This window comes from Rhizophagus irregularis, chromosome 20 (genome assembly GCF_026210795.1).
Source record: "Rhizophagus irregularis chromosome 20, complete sequence".
NCBI classification, from domain to species: Eukaryota; Fungi; Glomeromycota; class Glomeromycetes; order Glomerales; family Glomeraceae; genus Rhizophagus; species Rhizophagus irregularis.
Window position 1 is genome coordinate 2,281,284 of NC_089448.1, and position 18,736 is coordinate 2,300,019.

The 18,736-nt window shown below is 31.0% G+C and overlaps 10 protein-coding genes across 11 annotated transcripts; 3 read left to right on the forward strand and 7 right to left on the reverse strand.

Annotated features, from left to right (window-relative positions):
- Nucleotides 1-1,290: 1,290 nt before the first annotated feature.
- On the forward strand, nt 1,291-1,869 carry OCT59_013082 (uncharacterized protein; the record flags this gene model as incomplete). Its single annotated transcript, XM_025325357.2, has 3 exons — nt 1,291-1,460; nt 1,545-1,618; nt 1,709-1,869. The coding sequence occupies 3 exons, from the start codon at nt 1,291-1,293 to the stop codon at nt 1,867-1,869; spliced, it is 405 nt and encodes a 134-aa protein (XP_025181588.2).
- A 59-nt stretch (nt 1,870-1,928) lies between these two features.
- Nucleotides 1,929-2,162, forward strand: OCT59_013083 (uncharacterized protein; the record flags this gene model as incomplete). Its single annotated transcript, XM_066140586.1, has 1 exon — nt 1,929-2,162. One exon carries the CDS (start codon nt 1,929-1,931, stop codon nt 2,160-2,162), a length of 234 nt encoding a protein of 77 aa, XP_066001460.1.
- An 890-nt stretch (nt 2,163-3,052) lies between these two features.
- Nucleotides 3,053-4,298, reverse strand: OCT59_013084 (uncharacterized protein; the record flags this gene model as incomplete). Its single annotated transcript, XM_025315967.2, has 4 exons — nt 3,053-3,555; nt 3,619-3,679; nt 3,749-4,154; nt 4,246-4,298. 4 exons carry the CDS (start codon nt 4,296-4,298, stop codon nt 3,149-3,151), a joined length of 927 nt encoding a protein of 308 aa, XP_025181589.1. The 3' UTR covers nt 3,053-3,148.
- A 565-nt stretch (nt 4,299-4,863) lies between these two features.
- Nucleotides 4,864-5,656, reverse strand: OCT59_013085 (uncharacterized protein; the record flags this gene model as incomplete). The annotated part of the gene is made up of 2 exons (XM_066140587.1): nt 4,864-5,313; nt 5,388-5,656. 2 exons carry the CDS (start codon nt 5,654-5,656, stop codon nt 5,118-5,120), a joined length of 465 nt encoding a protein of 154 aa, XP_066001461.1. The 3' UTR covers nt 4,864-5,117.
- A 246-nt stretch (nt 5,657-5,902) lies between these two features.
- Nucleotides 5,903-6,251, reverse strand: OCT59_013086 (uncharacterized protein; the record flags this gene model as incomplete). The annotated part of the gene is made up of 2 exons (XM_066140588.1): nt 5,903-6,145; nt 6,222-6,251. The coding sequence occupies 2 exons, from the start codon at nt 6,249-6,251 to the stop codon at nt 5,903-5,905; spliced, it is 273 nt and encodes a 90-aa protein (XP_066001462.1).
- Nucleotides 6,252-8,798: 2,547 nt separating this feature from the next.
- OCT59_013087 (uncharacterized protein) lies at nt 8,799-9,196 on the reverse strand (the record flags this gene model as incomplete). The annotated part of the gene is made up of 3 exons (XM_066140589.1): nt 8,799-8,882; nt 8,961-9,103; nt 9,181-9,196. 3 exons carry the CDS (start codon nt 9,194-9,196, stop codon nt 8,799-8,801), a joined length of 243 nt encoding a protein of 80 aa, XP_066001463.1.
- Nucleotides 9,197-9,267: 71 nt separating this feature from the next.
- OCT59_013088 (uncharacterized protein) lies at nt 9,268-10,243 on the reverse strand (the record flags this gene model as incomplete). The annotated part of the gene is made up of 4 exons (XM_066140590.1): nt 9,268-9,500; nt 9,567-9,707; nt 9,886-10,007; nt 10,077-10,243. The coding sequence occupies 4 exons, from the start codon at nt 10,241-10,243 to the stop codon at nt 9,268-9,270; spliced, it is 663 nt and encodes a 220-aa protein (XP_066001464.1).
- A 424-nt stretch (nt 10,244-10,667) lies between these two features.
- Nucleotides 10,668-11,511, reverse strand: OCT59_013089 (uncharacterized protein; the record flags this gene model as incomplete). The annotated part of the gene is made up of 6 exons (XM_066140591.1): nt 10,668-10,690; nt 10,755-10,834; nt 11,131-11,140; nt 11,282-11,306; nt 11,370-11,385; nt 11,453-11,511. 6 exons carry the CDS (start codon nt 11,509-11,511, stop codon nt 10,668-10,670), a joined length of 213 nt encoding a protein of 70 aa, XP_066001465.1.
- Nucleotides 11,512-12,339: 828 nt separating this feature from the next.
- Nucleotides 12,340-12,762, reverse strand: OCT59_013090 (uncharacterized protein). Its single transcript, XM_066140592.1, has one exon. It carries the CDS (start codon nt 12,706-12,708, stop codon nt 12,412-12,414), a length of 297 nt encoding a protein of 98 aa, XP_066001466.1. The 5' UTR covers nt 12,709-12,762; the 3' UTR covers nt 12,340-12,411.
- A 3,603-nt stretch (nt 12,763-16,365) lies between these two features.
- On the forward strand, nt 16,366-17,403 carry OCT59_013091 (uncharacterized protein; the record flags this gene model as incomplete). 2 transcript variants are annotated; one of them, XM_066140594.1, is made up of 2 exons in its annotated part: nt 16,366-16,374; nt 16,903-17,403. In XM_066140594.1, 2 exons carry the CDS (start codon nt 16,366-16,368, stop codon nt 17,401-17,403), a joined length of 510 nt encoding a protein of 169 aa, XP_066001468.1. The 2 variants fall into 2 exon arrangements, with proteins under 2 accessions (XP_066001468.1, XP_066001467.1); XM_066140593.1 differs by lacking the exon at nt 16,366-16,374 and adding an exon at nt 16,596-16,601.
- Between the last annotated feature and the right edge of the window lie 1,333 nt (nt 17,404-18,736).

Here is an 18,736-nt window from a genome sequence, read left to right on the forward strand (position 1 = left end):
TGAAATGATACAAAAATTAAAACTATTACTGAGAACTGAGTTGCAAGAAAACAGTGCACGTGATTCAAAAGACATCATTCATATGGCGCGTGATCTGCTTCCAATAATTAGAGTTTGGATCCGGTGAATGATCCTAATGGCTTATCCAGTGAATATCCTATTACTTTTATGTAGAATATCCGGATTTACTTAAATAAATACGAATATTCATTGATTATAATCCGGATATCCTAGGATGTTACATTGAGCAGTCCCCACGTCAAACTTCAATATTTTAAAGAGAAATGGGGCACTTGTAGGAGGTAGGATCGCTGAAATGTTTTAGTATACTTTCTCTTTGTATGTAGTACTTTATTTTAATGATTAACAAAAACTAAATTGTAAATTAATAATAATAATAATGATAATGTTGTTTTTAACACTTGTTTTTAATTACATTAATGCTTTGTAATTTATAAAAATTGCAGCAGTAGCGATCAAGGACGGTATCAAAGAGGTTTGTCAAATTGCCGTGAATTCAATTAAAAATAACCAACAGTAAGTAAAATAATTAATATAAAAATATAAATAATAGATTGAAACATATTCAGTGAATATCCAATGAACCGGATTGTTATTCTTCAAATGAAAATCATATGATACAAATCGAAAATCGTAAACTACATCTTTCCTCTCCTTATGTATTTATCCGCACATCAAGCAACTAAGAAACTTGATATCTCATCAGATACCTTGCGTCGTTGGTTAAAGCAAGGAAAGATTACTGCTAAAACTTCTCCTTCTGGTACTCGTCTTTACAACATATCTTATATTTTTCCAGAGTTGACTTCACAAAATGTTGAGACCACCCACCTCCACCACCACCGCCAAAAAAGGTTTCCTCTACACTCGAGTCTCTAGTGCCAAGCAAAAAGAAGACCTTGAACAGCAGAAACATCCTCAGCACCTGATTTCCAACCTATGAACTCATCGTACGTTGATATCGGCTCGGGTGTCAACTTCAAACGACCGGGGATTAAGACCTTATTGGAACGGACAAATCACGGAATGGTCTCTGAAATTGTGGTTACCCATCGTGACTGACCCTGCCGGTTCGCCTTCGACCTCATCCAGTATGTGCTCTCCCTTCACACTACAAAACTCGTGGTACTCTTCAACGATACGACCTCCGATGAACATAAACTTTCCTAGGATATCCTTGCGATCACACTGTCTTTATCTGTCGAATGCAAGGAAAAAGAGCTGCCCTACATCGACGAGAACGTCAAAACAGGCGAAGTAAGCAGGAAGATGAAAGCCAGTGCAATAAGGGCACGCACTAAACGAAAACGCTCAGAAGTAACTCTCAATCGTACACTACAAGTCAAGGTGTACCCCAATCATTCTCAGAAACAATTATTGAAACGTTGGATGGGATTAGCGAGGTTTGCTTATAGTTCTGTAGTAAAGTGGAGTAAAAGGTGTTATTTTACAAAGGAAGATGGCATCTAAAAAAAGAAATACGTAAATCCTATGAGTCACCAACAAAAACTTTCTTTATTTAGTGATATCGATATCCAAGCTGGAATAAATGTTGACAAAGTAAATGATAAGAAACTTATCAATTCAGCTATTTGGGGTGAGAGAAAATTCTTGAGAGCTGTGGTTTGTTTAGGAATGTAACTACGCAGAACATTTAATGTTTCTCCTGCAAATATAACTGATGAAGCAATTGATGAGGCGTTAACTGCTAGAAATGAGGTTATTAAGCGAAATATCCAACATGCACAAAGTGAATCTGTTAGTTCTTTATCATTTCGGACTCGTAAAGACCTACAACAAACTGTTACCATTCGTGCTCAAAATTTTTCATCTACCGTTTTTATGTAACTTATCTGCATACACCATTAATGTATGAACATTCTTCACATCGCTACAAGCCTATCACAATGTTAAACAGTAACAAACGTGCTTTATGGACTTTGCATTTTGAAAAAAAGCGTAAAAATAATAAATGGCCTATTCCTCATAAGATTTCTTGCGATAGCAAGTTTACTTATTTTCGTCAAACAAATGAGTGGAAACTCGCATGGGTTTATGAGACACAAAAACTTTTCTGCGAAACACAAGCGGGAGTTCGTGTTGTTTCAATTGATCCAGGAGTTCGTACTCCATTCACATGATATTCCCCAACAAAAGGTGCAGGTAAAATAGGAGAATATGATATAGGACGTATCTTTTGTTTATGTAAACATATGGATGATCTTATATCAAAAAAAGACAAACTAGCATCTTCAACCTCAAAACGAAAGGAAAGAAAGCATTACGTGTCAACAATGCTATCTCTCATATGTGAAAAAAGATCAAACAATTGCAGAATGAGATTCATTGAAAAACAATCAAATTCTTAACTGATGATTTGATGTAATTATTATTCCCCCTTTTGAGGTTTCAGATATGGTGAAACAGAAAAGCACGAAAGATAAGAAGGAAATAAGTTAGAAAGATGCTTTGTTGGTCTCATTACAAATTCCAGCAACGTTTGATTTCAAAAGCAGAAGAGAAAGGAATCTATGTGATAATTCAAAATGAAGCTTACACATCAAAGACATGTAGTTGGTGTGGAAATATTCAGAAGATTGAAGGATTAAAAATGTACAAATGCAAGAATTGTGATATAGAAATAGATAGAAATATTAACGCTCGGGGAATTTTTCTCCGGGCTTTGCTTGATGGAGCCTTGATTCTCTCCGGAGATCATGTAGTAATACTTAGTATTACCTATTATTGATGTATTACAATCCATCCGATACCTCTCCAATATTTGCTAAACGAGCTGAGTGCCTAAGACATGACGCTGGATAAAGTCTGTTATGATACCTACTTACTCCAGCAAACCATTTGATGATATATTCGGTTAAGTTCCTAGGGACATCTTGGCAATTAGGAAAAATTATTAGATAACTTCGGATCATTGATAACTTTTGCAATCACGCAATTACTATTTATCTGTTCATTCTGTTGTTTCTACTCAATATAATATCAGACAAAATCTTTTAAACTTATGAAACTTCTGGTTGTTAAATTCTTGTTTATTATTAAATTTTTATTGCAAATGTTAAAGAACGATTAATAGATCAATTGATGTACAAAATACAAATATAAATCATTAAGGAACAAATTGAGCCAAGTCGCCAATATTATTAGTATTTGTTTGAGTAACCTCACCAGTGGTCAACACAATCTCTTCTCCAAAAGATTCAGAAGCTTCAATTATACGATAATCAATGTTAAGCTCTCTACACATGTATTCCGCCACTTTGTTTTGCACAGGTGTTAATGTATTACGACGCCATTCTACATAGTCCCCAAATGCATGTGCATTGTGGATCCTTTCAGATAACCATTTATAAAAGCTCTTCATCTCTGTTACAACGCGGTTAGTATCGATTTCGTTTGGATTCGGCCAAAAGTTCTTAAAAACTTCTAATACATTTTTATGTGTGCTGAAATACTTGGTCCACTTGGTCCCTCGGTTTCCTTCAATGCTACCCAAGTTAAACAACTCCCATTGTTCTGGAGATTAATTATAGAAGTCAATAAAATATTCATAGTGAAAGTAAGTAAATTTTTACTAACCAAAGACACCCCTAAGATGTACAGCTCCTTTTAATCTGAGATAATTGAGATTTAAATGACCCTAAGATAATATGAATGTTACGAATGAAAACTCTCTTTATTGCTGCAAAAAATTTCAAGTACTACTCACCGTCTTGATTGCGGCAACAGCCAATTCATTATCTTTTTTCGCAAGTTCAATTTCGTGATCCTTGTCTTTTTTCGCAATTTCAAGGTTGAAATTCTTTTTTTCGACTTCGCGAAGCAACTTGAATGCTGATCGTTTGTCTTTATACACACAATTTTCCAAGAACTCATCTAACATGTCGGAAACTTGATCCGTACCATTAGTAGAAGAAGTAGAGATAAGCCGCCGAGAGGTGGGCAAGGTGGGCAAGTAAGTAGAGCAGCCCAGCTTGCCTTTAATAGTATAAGACGATAAGATAAGCTGCTGAGAAGTGGGAAAAGGAACTTTTTTCGGTGTAAAAGAATAGCGAAGAAGACGGTACATTGCGAGATAAAGTTTGCAAGAAGAAATGAATTTACGCTTTAAGAAACTGAGATATTGAGATATTTAAAATATAAAATGTATTGGTGTTACGCCATCACAATAATTATTGTTGTTATTGTTGTAATTATTGTTATTACCAAGAATTTGAAACCCAGCGAAATTTGAGGTCCGCTTGCTGTGCCACATTCATTATTAAAAATCGAAGGGAAGATAAAGGGGAAGCAACAGTACAAACAGATCAAACAGATATCAGATCAAGGTTTTATAGGTGATAGGTGATCAGAATCATGTGACTTCAGAAACAATGGCAGCCGCAGAGACCCGGCATTTTTATAATAAATGAATAAATCGGAATTTTTTCTGTATATTATGGAATAACGGAATTTTTATGATTTTTTCAATTTTATTCGACACATGACAACTAGCCAATCATTATTGCATATTATATCGTGATAGAATTTGTAAAAAACTTCATTTCAATCGGGTTTGGCTAAAATTATTGTCGTGTCACTAGCGCAACCTAGGTTGGCCTGCATTAAGATGTAAGCTGGCTAGTTTCTTACTATAATTGGTAATTTTTTATCGGAATAAAATCGGAATTTTTTCCGTTATCAATATCGAAATAAATCCGGGTCTCCGATTTTGCATAGAATTTATAAATTTTAATATGAAAGAATTCAAAAGTTTTGTTTCAATTATGAAGCTTAATTACCATATTGTATTATACTATTATTATTAAATTTTGCATTATTCTTAAAATTATCAAATTTACTAATATGTATCTTTATCTTTATTATTTTAAATTTAAATAATAATATAATCATTTTCAGAATAATAATCTGCATATAGGTAATAAATCTTCAAATAGTTAGAAAGAGTAAAATTATTAGTAAAAATAAAATTATTATTATTATTAGACAAACGAGAATCCATTTTTTTCTTTTTACTAATGGAAAATCTTTTTTCAAGTGTAAGCTGAAGCTCACCCCGAGGTTTCCATATTTTTCCATCACATTTCGTAAACGAAACCATTTAATTCAGCAACAATGTCATAAATATCCCCAGCCTTAAAAGATTGAGATGTTAAAAATTGTACCAACGATAAAGGAACGAAGCCTTTAATAAAGTCAATAAACGTTAAATAAAAACGTTGTTGATGAAGTATCCAAATATAATCAATAAACGATATATTATAATAAGAGATCCTATTATTAGAAGCTTATTAATGTTAGCAACAATTTTGTTGCGAATCGCGTAAAATGTCACTAAGAATATTCACGTGATAAACACATGACCATAAGTGCAAGAGAAATTTGAGTCCGCCTTAACACCAGATGATTTGAAGGTGGTATCGTTAGGTACTTCGGAACCTGATAATATATCAAAAGTCATCTTCCAATCTATACAATTACGTCGATATTTAGTATTTCGCGCTAAATTAAAAAATTCTTCAAATCCTTTAACCTTCGAAGACTGGGATATGAATTTTCTTGGTGATTGTTCAACTGTAATATTATTCCACTTCAATACGTAATTAATGTTATCCATGTTATTTGTCAAAAACGTAATAATAGATGAATCACTATTATTATGAACTTCGGCAACTTTTTTATCAATAAATTCATTCCAGGGATCGCCGGAATGTGCTTCAACATATATTAAACATACGTTTAATTGAAGACAACGAACAATTCATTAATTTGATTCCATACAATCAAATTGTTTTGTTGTTTGAAAATACAGTACTTCGTATATGTGATGAATGGTTTGAAGGATTAAACTGAACCCACGTATCTATTGAATCGTAATATCATATTGTGATGGAGAGACGATTAAAGCAGCTAAAATAGCTAAAGACTCAGCACGGTAGGACGATGGCCAATGTTGACAAGCCGAAGTAAATATAACTTTTGGTGAAGAGTCACAAGCTTGTGCAAATCCTAAGCTCATGGAACAAGATTCTTTAAAATTGTTTCTGAAATAATATAAAAATTGTGCTTGTTGATAAAGATCTTTAAAGTTACGCGCTGTTTGAGGCTGATTCGATGTGCGACGTAAGATTGAATTGGTATTAGAACCAAATCTCTATTTGGTACAATAAATTTGCAATCACCAGATTGGTGGTTATTAAGAGCGCAACCATTGCACAGACTCAAATAAGCTATATCTACTCGTTGGTCGACCTGATAATGTTGAACATATATTTTCTTGTTTTTAGCATCTTTGTGTATATTTTTGCCGGCAAACGATTTGTTGAATTTGTCGATCCAAAAAACTGTCCAAACTGTGTTGTTATTAGCAAACGAAGGGTTATTAATAGAAACTCCTTTAAAATTGTGAGCTAAAAGAGTACGATATTCGGGTCGAAAAGACTAGAATTAGGAATAATAATATTTTGCTTCAAGTATTCAAAAAACAGAGGTATTAAAGAGGGAGATATAAGATGTGTAAAGGGACAATATTTTAAATCCTTCCATTCTATTAAGGATGGATTTTCCGTCCAAAGTTATAAGCTGTTCTAAAACATAAGTGATCTTTTTTTTAAGGTTTTTAAACATTTCATGAATAAATAATGAGGGAGAATAGAATGAATTTCAATATTTCCTCCCAAAATTCTATTTTGCTGTGAATGATAAAGTAACATTCGATAATGAAAATTACGGTTAAATATAGAATGTAAATTCTGAAAAGGAATTAAATAAAGTGAACTAGAAAGCCATAGCAACTGTTGCAATTTTCGGATACGAATCAGCCTTGAGCATTAATTTACAAATTATAATTTGAAATTTTTGCTTGGAGTTGTAGCTCGTACAGATCTCGAAAGTTATAGATATAATTATTATTTGAAAGCGACAAAGCCAAATGTAATTTTTTCTTAAACATTTTCCTAGTGTTGCAATTACAGCGGTAGATTCGGACTTATTAAGTACTGTAAGTTGCGATCAAAATTCGATCCTTGGGATGATGAGACCGTTGTATATATACAAGACTTGTTTGTCAATTAAACGTTTGTGTTTCATTGATAAAGATAGCTTCAAAACTTCTTTAATTTGATCAACACAAAACGCCGGGAGCAATCCATATTGAACCAAACACCTAATATTCGTGTAGATTGTGATGGCCGTAAAGGTTTAATAGCAATTTGTTGGTTGCCAAAATTAAGTTGTAGGTTATAATTAAGAGGTTGATGTATCTTCAGTAAAAGTTCTGATTTCATTTTGTTCACTTGAATATCAGTGAAATTAAAAAGTCATCAGCGACTTCTAGGATGGCTTCTAAATTATCTTTTGATTCCGAAATCCATTGTGTATCATCCATGTAAGCCATTGACGATATTTGTTGTTGGATTGTAAACATTTGTTAAGTCATATATACTTCGCAAAGAAGGGGAACATACTATATACACCACAAAAGTGGTGAAGAATAGTAATTAGTTTTAACCATTTTGCGGGTATAGTGAAATTATAGCAGATTTTAGTGATTTATAGCGTTTTTAGTGGTTTTAAAGACTTAAAGTGGATTTTTATCAACATATACTATAATATTATAGGATTCAAATTTATACAGATTTTGAATAGGAATTCATATATGTAAAACCTACTAATTCTCAATGCGATTAAAATTATCCTTGAATGTTGCTTGCACAATTGCTGAAGAGTGTGGTGGATTTTGTCTTTCTGATAATTATATTAATAACATAACTCCTTTAAAGTGGCGTTGCTCTAAAGGCCATGAGTAGAATGCCTGTTTCTCTAGTGTAAAAAATCATAATACTTGGTGTCCGTCCATACTGTCGTAGTGTAGCTAAACATACTCTTGAAAATGCTAGAAGAATTGCACATAGTAGAAATGGAAAATGTCTCCGAAAAATATATTAATTGCATGACAGCATTATTGTGGCGTTGTTCTAAAGGTCATGAATGGAATGCACCACTTAGTAATATTAAAAAGCAAATTCATGGTGTCCCCATTGTTCTGGACGATATGCTTGTGATATTGATCAAGCCAAGCAAATTGCATTTAGCCGGAATCTCTCTACCTCATATTTTAATAACTATTCAGATTTATTATGGAAATGTGTTAAAGGACATATATGGCATGCAACGCTTAATGCTATTAAAGATCGAAATACCTGGTGTCCAATTTGTCGGAATAAATATGAAAATTTATGTCGTGAAATTGTTTCTAAATATTTGGGACCACCTTCAGGTATTCCGACCAGATTTCTTGAAAATTCCTAAACATCCTAAGGGATTAGAACTTGATATATATTATCCAGGACATAATTTTGCGATTGAAGTACAAGATCCTCAACATGAAAAATATATCGAATTCTTCCATAGAGATCCCAATAATTTTATCAAACAACAAGCACGAGATCAACTCAAGAAAGAATTATGCGAAGAGAATCAGATTGCCCTTAGGTATGTTTAGTATTGCAAAGACCGTATGTAGTTATTCCAGGGCATCTTCGTGATTAGGTCTTATTGAGTAAACTTAAAACTTTAAATGCTGATTTATTTAAATAACGCAAAGTATTATATTTACTATTTTTTTGATTATTACATGATTATGCGTAAAGATTACATTTTAAGATAAACCGATTAATCCATCATTTTGAACAATATACCTGTACATTTAACCTAACTACACCTATTTAAGTAACTTTTTTTGGTAAGTCCCGAATATATTATTGTATTTGCAATGACGGAGTACTTGTGCCACTTTGATAAGTTTGACAATTATAGTTCTCGGCAATTTTACTGATGCGTCCCTAACAATGCAAAATATAAATGAAATATATCATTATTTCATTGCAAAATGAAAAATGAAATATATGGTATATATGTACCTCTAGTGCCATAAAGTGCCGAATGTTTGACTCCAACAAAGGAATGGTTGCTTTATCTTTAACCAGTCGGCTGGTTAAAAAAGGCCATGACTGGTAAAGTCCGTCGTATTTGAGATCCATAACGTATGATTCCACCAAATCTCCTGAAGGGATCAGGTATGGTTTAATATACTTAATTAATTGAAGTGAAATCAAGCTTTATCGATTACAGAATACATACCTTGATTTGTTAACATTACGTTTTATTCTGGACCACTTTTCGTTCTTAACAACTGATTGATGGATTTACGCCCTCGCAATTGTACCTTCAATCTATCTTTTGTTGTTGGAGAAGTGTAAATCCAGGTGGCTTAATCTCTGAATTCAGAATAGGAATTTCGTTGACCAAGCACGAAAAATCCGGCCTTGTTGCAGTACCACTTGTCGCACGATTCAACCGAATTAGTAAAAAATAGTGGTCAAATGATTGGGTGTAACAATTTAAAACAGTGCTCATCCTCTGATGTTTTGGTTGGGGCAACATCAGGAACACTACTACACCTGTTATACATGAAAAAAAAGTTAAGGCGGATCTGATCTCAGTTTTATACATGTTATAAGACTTACATGTTAAAAATTCGAGAAACCGCTCGGCCAATTTCGGAATCACTTGACAAAAAAAGAGTCTTGCCTTCCAAGGAGTCAGCCGATGCATTCCGTAAAGAAGATAAAATTTAACTACCCTTGCGTAACCGTGAAAAAAAGCACCTACAGGGCCGCCATTACGGTATTATGCAGTTGCACGTGAAAGTACAGATGACAAATAATGCGTGACAAATAAGTTTTTGCCCACTCGAAAAAACCTGTCTCTCAGGTAAATAGTATTTCACGTTTAGAGGGTGCGATGCCTTGTGATGAATAAATGGGTGATCACGTGAAAATGCACTTTTCACTGAATCAGCTACAATGTAAGGATTCTCATGAATAATCGTCTGCCATTCCCGACTAGTGAAAATATGAGCGGGATAAGGACAAGGCAATCTTAAAACAATTATCGAAGACAATGCTCTATCAAACATAAATAGAAATCGTTAGCATAATACATTATCCATATATTATTACATCCAAAATACTTACAGCACCTCATGAAAGTCACTCCATTTTAATTCGTAAGTCTTCGCTTTCTCAAGTATATCTGATTTTAAATCTTTGCGATACATTGAGCGTACCGACCTCCCACTAAAAGCGAAAAGCAAACTGTTAAGATATGCAGATAAAAACACCAGAGACTTTATATATGGCATACCTAATTTGATTGTTCCCGTAGCAATTCCATTTCAACACGTGTGAAATCAAACATTATTTCATCGTTATCTTCGGGCCCTACATCAGAAGAAGGCAACTCCGAGGAAGAATTTTGTTTCTCGATTTTCTGATTAGTTGCATTCTTCGGATCCTTTCCATGCTCAGATACATAAAACGGATTATTGCCAGAATCTATGATCATTTCTTTCTCATTCAACTTCCGTTTCAAGGCTAATATTTCGCAACAAGAGAAAAGATTAAAATATATGATACAGAATTTATGAAAGACGAGTTTGATGTATTACCAGGTTGTATAGTAGAACTGTTTCATCATCGATTTTGGAGGCATTCCGTTTATAAGATGTAATTTGTTTTTCTTGCACCACGGACGAGGTCTCCTTAAGATGGTGTAGACCTATGCTTTCAAATTCCATCATTCCTTCTTTCTGAAAATCAGAAATAAGGAGTTAGAATAATATTAGCATTAGAGATAGTTCTTGTAAAGACAACCTATCCATTGCAATTCAGATTCTTTATTGATTATTTCGGATTGTCTTGTAGATTCCAGAAGTTTTTTACCGAATTTCCTCCTTAAAAGGTTGTTATATAAGAAAAGAGAAACAAATGTCAATTTCTTTGCTTTATACACGGATCCGTTAAATTGTCGCAGAACCAACTATGAACGGAGCATTCCACCTTTTCCCCTGCGAGCATTCCACCCACAAAGTAGTTCATATGAGCATTCCACCCAAAAACTACTACGGACAAGCATTCCACCCTTTCCCCTGAGAGCATTCCACCCACAAAGTAGTCCGTGCAAGCATTCCACCTGCAAAGTAGTCCGTGTATTCCACGCCAAAGCAACTAAACAAAATGATATGATTACCTTGAAATCTCTTTGCAATTTCAACACTTTCTTGCCGATTTCGGATTCTTTAGTGTAATACTTGCTGAGAGTATTCAGCTCACTTTGATAGCGATAGTGCTCTGTATATGGATCTTTCAAATCACCTGTGTTGAGCCGAAAATTTAAGAACTTCTCGACATTATTCTTCTAAAAATCTATATCAAAAAATGGGCAAGTTAAATATAAGTTGTGGTCACAAGAAAACAATGCACATTTACCAGGGATAATTTAACTCTTGAAGGCACTTAGGAAGTAGATCCATTTTACGTCTTGTATTGTAAATCACTAAGGGTGAACGTACTCGAAAATATAAACTACGAAATGAGGTTTATTTATTTGGGTAAACGTATTCGAAAACATAAACTAAATGAGGTTTATTTGAATTTGAAGAGATTAGATATGGAAAAATCGTAAGTCTGTAATACGAAAATACTCTGATTACACAAGGAAGTTGACACAAATTCTATTTCAGGATACTATGCAGACAGACATCAAGTGAGTAATTAGAGGAAGCGAAAAAGACTCATTCACATAGAACATATTTGGAATAAGCTGTAAGGACTAAATTAGCGCTGTATGCAATATATGGTTTTTCGTGCTAATGATTAATTCTTGGCGATTTCTTTCTATTAAAATAAAGTATCATCTCGTGATTTATGTCATGAGAGTGTAAAGAGGCAAATTATAATATTAAAATTCGAAGTATAAGATATTCTAAAATACACCCATTTAAAAAATTCGAAATAAAGCTTTGTAAAGTAATATGTGAGAAAGGAGATATTGGAGTAAAGGGAAGAATTGCGCCGGCCCCTAAACCATAATATGGCGGTTCCTTCTCACTACTCCGCATTATTATTTACACTACTAAGATTATTATCTAAACTACTAGTGATTCTTTATTATCTACCCATCCTCATACATTATTGTGTTAAATTTTGGATCCCTTCACCATAATAAAAACTTTCACAGTACCCTTCCCCAGTAAGTTCACGAAGTTCACGTCTAATAATTTCAAACGCATAATCCATAGTATCCCCCACTTCTTTTTTCGAATTAAAAACTCGCTTAAAACGGCTCCTATTTTCTTCAAGAGATGAATCAGATAATCGACTAGAAGAACTTTCACTACTAGAGGAATGATTGGCCACACTCAGTTGATCAAAATCGACCTGAAGCCTTTAGGCAATTGCATAATGTTGGATCATTTCATTTCGGAGAGCTTCAATAGAGGTCTTGATCGAAGTGAATTCAGACGAAATGTTACCAAATCATTACGGCATGCTTCTTTAATAATGCCTTAAGATTTTCATAAGAAAATGCAAAATTTTCTGCTATATCAGAAATTAATAAAATATTTTGTATACAATTCTTTATAGACAAATGGTGAAGATAATATTCTTTATTATTATAAGTCACAATATAAGTTTTTCCGAACTTTAAATTTGGCAGGTTCATGTTATCCATATATTTGTGTTCTTCTTCAATGGACTTTGGAAGAGGACTCTTATCAATATTGCCTATTGCATTATTAAATTTATGTTTTGCAAATAGTGTCATTAAATCAGCATATACTTCGTATTCAATTTAATAAATTCAATTTCTTCAAAGTTATCTTCTTTTTTTTCAAAAAAGCAATGATTAGTTGATTACCATCTATTTTTTCTGATTTTAAAATGTGTTGTTGATTACTTTCACCCAACTTCTTCTGACTCTAAGGTATCTTTTTGATTATTGTTATTAGAAAATTCTTTACATAAACTTACATAGTCAATCTAAATGAATTTTCAATAAAAATTATTATATTTAAATAATATTGTTATATTAAATTTTATAATACCTTTTTACTATCTAATGACATATTATTAATATCACTATCATTAATGTTGCTATTATTAATATCAGTTTCAGTTTTACTTTTGTATAATAGCAATATATTCACACTTTTTTTATACAATAAATATATCAGAAATTTGTAAAAAAATATGAAGTTCATCAGGAATATAATTAAATAAATCAATTGCAAAAAAAAAGCAGGTCTTTTATTTTCTAATTAACAATATAAAAAATATAAATATGCATAATTTTTTTTAAACAATCACATAAATTCTTATCTTTAGCATTTTCAATATGTGCTTAAAAAAGATTTATATTATAATGAAACACAGCATTACATTTACAATATAAATAAAAATAATCAAAGTTAAACATATTTTGGCTTATAATAATGTATATGAACTAGAAAAATAAAATTTAATTAGCTAATAATTACATTATTATTATCAATTATTCCATTATTTTTTAACTTGACCAATTGTAATGCAAATATTTTACTAATGTCTCATATTTTTCTTTATTTATATAAAAGGTTTATATTAAAAATAATTGGATTAATAAAAATAATATAAATAAAATATATTATATATATATATATAAACTCTATATGAGTCAGTTCGTGAACTAAAAATACTTTAAAAATATATTGGCTTGCAAGCTGGCTCGCAAGTTAATATATTTTTAAAGTACTTTTGACTTGCAAGCTGGCTTGTATAGAGCTTTATATATATACAGTAAATTACAAAAAGAAAGCACCAACTTTAACTTCCCAGTGTGGTATATAGGGAGTAGAGAGGATGTACATCTGGTTACTTCTAAATAATTAGAGTAGGTGCTTGGTTAGCTATCGCTCAACGGTAGGAGTGCATTTCCACAACTTTAGTTGTAGTGCTCCCTCCATGTAGGCTACAGTGACCGGCTATGCTGATGTCTCCTAAAACATAAAAAAAAAAAAAAAAAAAGCACCAACTTTAAATTAAATTTACAGTATAAATTACAAATTCCAGTATAATAAATTTATACTTATTTAAAGTTAAGATTTGAAGCAATATTTTAAAAGCATTTATTTATTTATTTAATAGTAAAATTTTGTAAAAATCATTTAATTTGTAAAAAAGTAAAATTTTAACTTTTTAACTAAGGCTGATACAGTAAAATAAATGGTAAAATTCAATTTTTTGAGTAAAAAATAAGATTCCAAATACTATAAAAATTGGATTACTGATTATTGAGAAAATTAATTTTAAAAATCATGTAAATTACTAAAAAAAATTAATAATTTATTATAAAAGTCTATGATTTTTAAAATTAATTTTCTCAATAATCAGTAATCCAATTTTTATAGTACTTAAAATTTAAGCTATTTTTTACTCAAAGAATTGATTTTTACCATTTATTTTACTGTATCTACCTTAGTTAAAAAATTTTACTTTTTTATAAATTAGGTAATTTTTACAAATTTTACTATTAATTAAATAAATAAATACTTTTAAAATATTGCTTTAAACTTTAATTTTAAAATAAATATAAATTTATTATACTGGAACTTGTAATTTATACTGTAAATTTAATTTAAAGTTGATGCTTTTTTTTGTAATCCACTGTATATATATTAAATTTAAATATTTTGTCTTCTTCATTCAATAAACAAAAGGTCATCATTACATGATTTTGCTTTCTTCCAATATTATAACCATTTACACCTAGTTTAATATAAGAATATTTCTTAGTTTTATTATAGATTTCTCTTCTGTTTTTCAAATAGGAATTAATACTAAGGTTGTCTGCCTAAATCTCTCCAAAATTCTATGATTAGTTTTTCCAAAATTTTACTATAGTTTTATTATAGTTTCGGCAAAGTTTTGGCAGTTTCAGCATTTATAATAAGTTTCGTCAGGTTTCACTTTTTTTCAGAGTTTCACTAACTTTTTAATAAGACTTTCATATATAGGTGCTGTTAGAATTCCCTAATTCAGTATTATGACATATGTCATAAATAATGCCATAATCGTAATGTAGCGCCGTAATTAATCATAATCACGTGACTTTTACAATGCTAAATGATCAATAGGAATATTTCTTTTTTTGGAAACTCATGTAACCTTGTGCAACCCATTATTCAATTTTATTGAGGGACAAAATTTCCTTTTTTGGAAATCTGTGTAATGTTACGTGATAAAATGCGAAAAAAAATTGACCCTGCATTACAAACTTTGCTAAAATTAAATTTAGTCTTATTTATTTACAGCACATATATTTACGACATTACGGTGTTAAATTAAATTTAATTATGACATTATAGTACGTGCCGTAACCGTAAAAATAATTCTGATAGCATCTATACTTTCATATAGTTTCAGTAAAGTTTCACTATTTCAGCATTTCACCAACTTGCTAAAACCCCTAGTTTTTCCAGCAACTTTAAATTAATACATTAAGCAAAGTTAAAAATTAGCAGAAAATATTATTTCTTATTTTATAATTATTTATAAAAATATCAGTACAGTTGGCTCGCGTTATAACGAATTTTGATTTAACGAATTATTTAATACAACGAATTTTCATTGTGGTACAGATTTTATTATATGAATAAAATTTCGCTAAACCGAATTTTACTATTAAAATGCTGTATAATGTATAACGAAATAAAACTGCATAAATTATATATATATAATAAATCGCATTATAATGAATTTTTTTTATACCGAAATTTTTTTTAATTATAACGAAGATTTGTCGCAAAATGTATTTTTTTAAGGGATGTTCGCGTCTCATATTTCGTGTTAGTTTTCATATTTTCTATTCTTTTTTTTTGAAATGCCGAAAGCTAAGCCTATTAACCTGTCCAAGAAACAACTTTCTAAGGAAACTTCTGCCCCTAAAAAACGTAAGTCTCTTACTGCTGCACAGAAACAAGAAGTTTGCTTAAAAAAAAATCTTCACCTTTCTTAAAAAACAAAGATAGCCGAAAAGTATGATGTTAGTGAAGGGATGATTTGTGATATTCTAAAGACAAAAGACCGTTGGCTTGCTGTGGATCTTTATTTATATCAAACTGGTTTGAGACGAGAAAGAAAACTCCTTTTTATTGTTATTGAAGAGGCTTTAGCTCTTTGAGTGGAAAATGCACTCCAGGCTGGTCTTATTATCAGTGATGATATTCTTTCAATCAAAGCCTTAGAATTTGCTTTTTTGTGTAATGAAGAAAAATATTCAAGGGATCAGATGGATGGATTGACAAATTTAAAAAACAGCATAATCTTAAACAATATAATATGCATGGAGAAGCGGCAAGTGCACCACTTGCAGAACTTGACACAATGCGTGAAAATCTTTGCCAAATTCTAAAAAATTATGATCCCAATAATATTTTTAACTGTGATGAGACAGGTCTTTTTTGGAAAATGCGACCTAATCACACCATATCTAATGGTCCTGTGGCTGGAACGAAACAATCTAAGGATCGTATAACGGTCTTATTTACTTGTAACGCAACTGGGACTGAAAAGTTGCGCCACTTATTCATACACAAATATGAAAATCCCCGGGCTCTAAAAAATATTAACAAAACTACTCTTCCAGTAAATTATTATTGGAATTCAAAAAGTTGGATGCAAGTATCAATCTGAAATGCATATCTTAAAAGGCTTGATGCTCAAATGAGAGCACAGAACTGAAATATCATTCTTCTTGTTGATAATGCACCAACTCATTCTCTCAATGAAAATACAAAATTAACTAATATTAAAATTGAATTTCTTCCTCCAAATACCACTTCACACCTCCAGCCATGTGATCAAGGGCGAACATTAACAGTTTCAAGGTAGTTGAATTCATACTTTAACTTCAAATCTACACCTTATATTTTAGTAATTTCAAATCCTTTTATTAACTATAAAAAATTTAATTTTATTTCAGGCACAATACCGAAAATTATTATTGCGAAATCGGGTTAAAGCCTTTGATAATTATAATGAATTTGGCATTAACCCTGTTGAAATTAATATCAAAAAGTGCATCAAATATGTCGCACACGCATGGGATAATGTTACTCAATCTACTATTGAAAATTGCTGGTTAAAAGCAGATATTTTACCTAAAGATAATGAAAGTGAAATTGATATGGATTTCTGTGCTGAAACACAAGTTCTTCTAACACATACAAATGAGCTGAAAGAAGTTCAAGATTTAATTGATAAACTTAATCTTGAAAATCCTTTAATTGCTGATGAATTTATTCAATGTGATGAATCTGAACTTACAGCAGAAATGATATCCAATGAAGAAATTTTGAAAGTAGTTCTTCCCAATAATTATGAACAAGAGGTAGAAGAACTAAATTCTGATCCTTTACCATCCATTACTCATAGCGAGGCCATTGAACATTATGATAAGGTGATTTTGTATTTAGAGCAATAAGAGGATAAATTTGATATGAAAAAAGAAGAAATAAGATGCATTAAAAAACTTAGGAAGGAAGTGTTAAAACAACGTTTTATTTCTGCGAAACAAACGAATCTTAATGATTTTATTAATATCTCTTAATTTCATTAATATTTACAATATATAATATAATAATTGTATTACATTTAATAATAAATAATATAAATAGGGAAAATGTCATTGGCGACCCGTATCGCCAGTGCGACCCTAAATCATTTGATCAAATTTGATTGGCTAACTAATATCTACAATTACGTCAGCCTTCAGTTATTTCCGTTATTATTTTCCCCTTTTTTCGTTATTCTTTTTTCCTCCTTTTTTGCTTTCTTTTCTCTTTATTTTCGCTTTACTTGTTTTATTTTTTGACTTTTTTTTCATTTTATTTCCCTTTTCTCTTTTTTGATTTTATTTTCCTTTCTTTTTTCCTTCTTTTTCATTTTTTTTTGGTATGTTTTTTCGTTCTTTCTTTCTATTTTTTGTTTTTTCTTTTTTTATAGGTCTTTAGGTTCTTACAGTTTTACAATTAAGGCGTACGCCCTTTTTTTTCTTGCCTTTGTTTTTTAATTTGTTCTTTACTGACTCTCTATGCTGTTCTTTAACTCCTTCCTTTTCAACATTATGTGACGCATTTTACTCTTAACTTCACAGGTTTTGTTATTATTTGTTCTTTAACTCACTTGTTTATAAGTTTCATTTTTTAACCTTATTATAGGCTTTTTTTCGCGTTGAGTATTTTTTTCTTTTTTTTCTTTTTTATTCTTTAGGTTCTTGTTTTCATTATTCTTTACTAACTATATTTTCTTTACTTTATGCCACTCTTTGACTTCGCAGGCTTTATTTTTCAATGTCATTGGTTTTGTTCTTTGATTTCATGAGTTTCATTATCATTTAATTCTTCAACTTTCTTCGTGGGTTTTGTTCTTCATCTCGATTTTGTTTTTTACTCTGTTGTTGTCATTTTTTTTGTGTATCAAAATTACTAGTTCTGTTAAAAATAAAATATAAATTTTACAATGTTTCTCTATTAGTAAACTTTAATAATTGATTTTTAACCATACAGTATATCATTATTTTATTGCGTAAATCAAAAACTTTTTGCGAATTAAAGTGTTGCGAATTTTTTAACGAAAATAAAAAAAGTTGACCAATCAAAATATAGTATAAAATCACGTGATTAGGGTTGCCATGGCGACAGGGTCGCCATAAACTAACGCCCATATAAATATATTATAATTTACATTTATTTACATAAATTTACTTTAAAATATTTAACGAATTTTTAATAAAAATTTAGTATACAATATTCTGA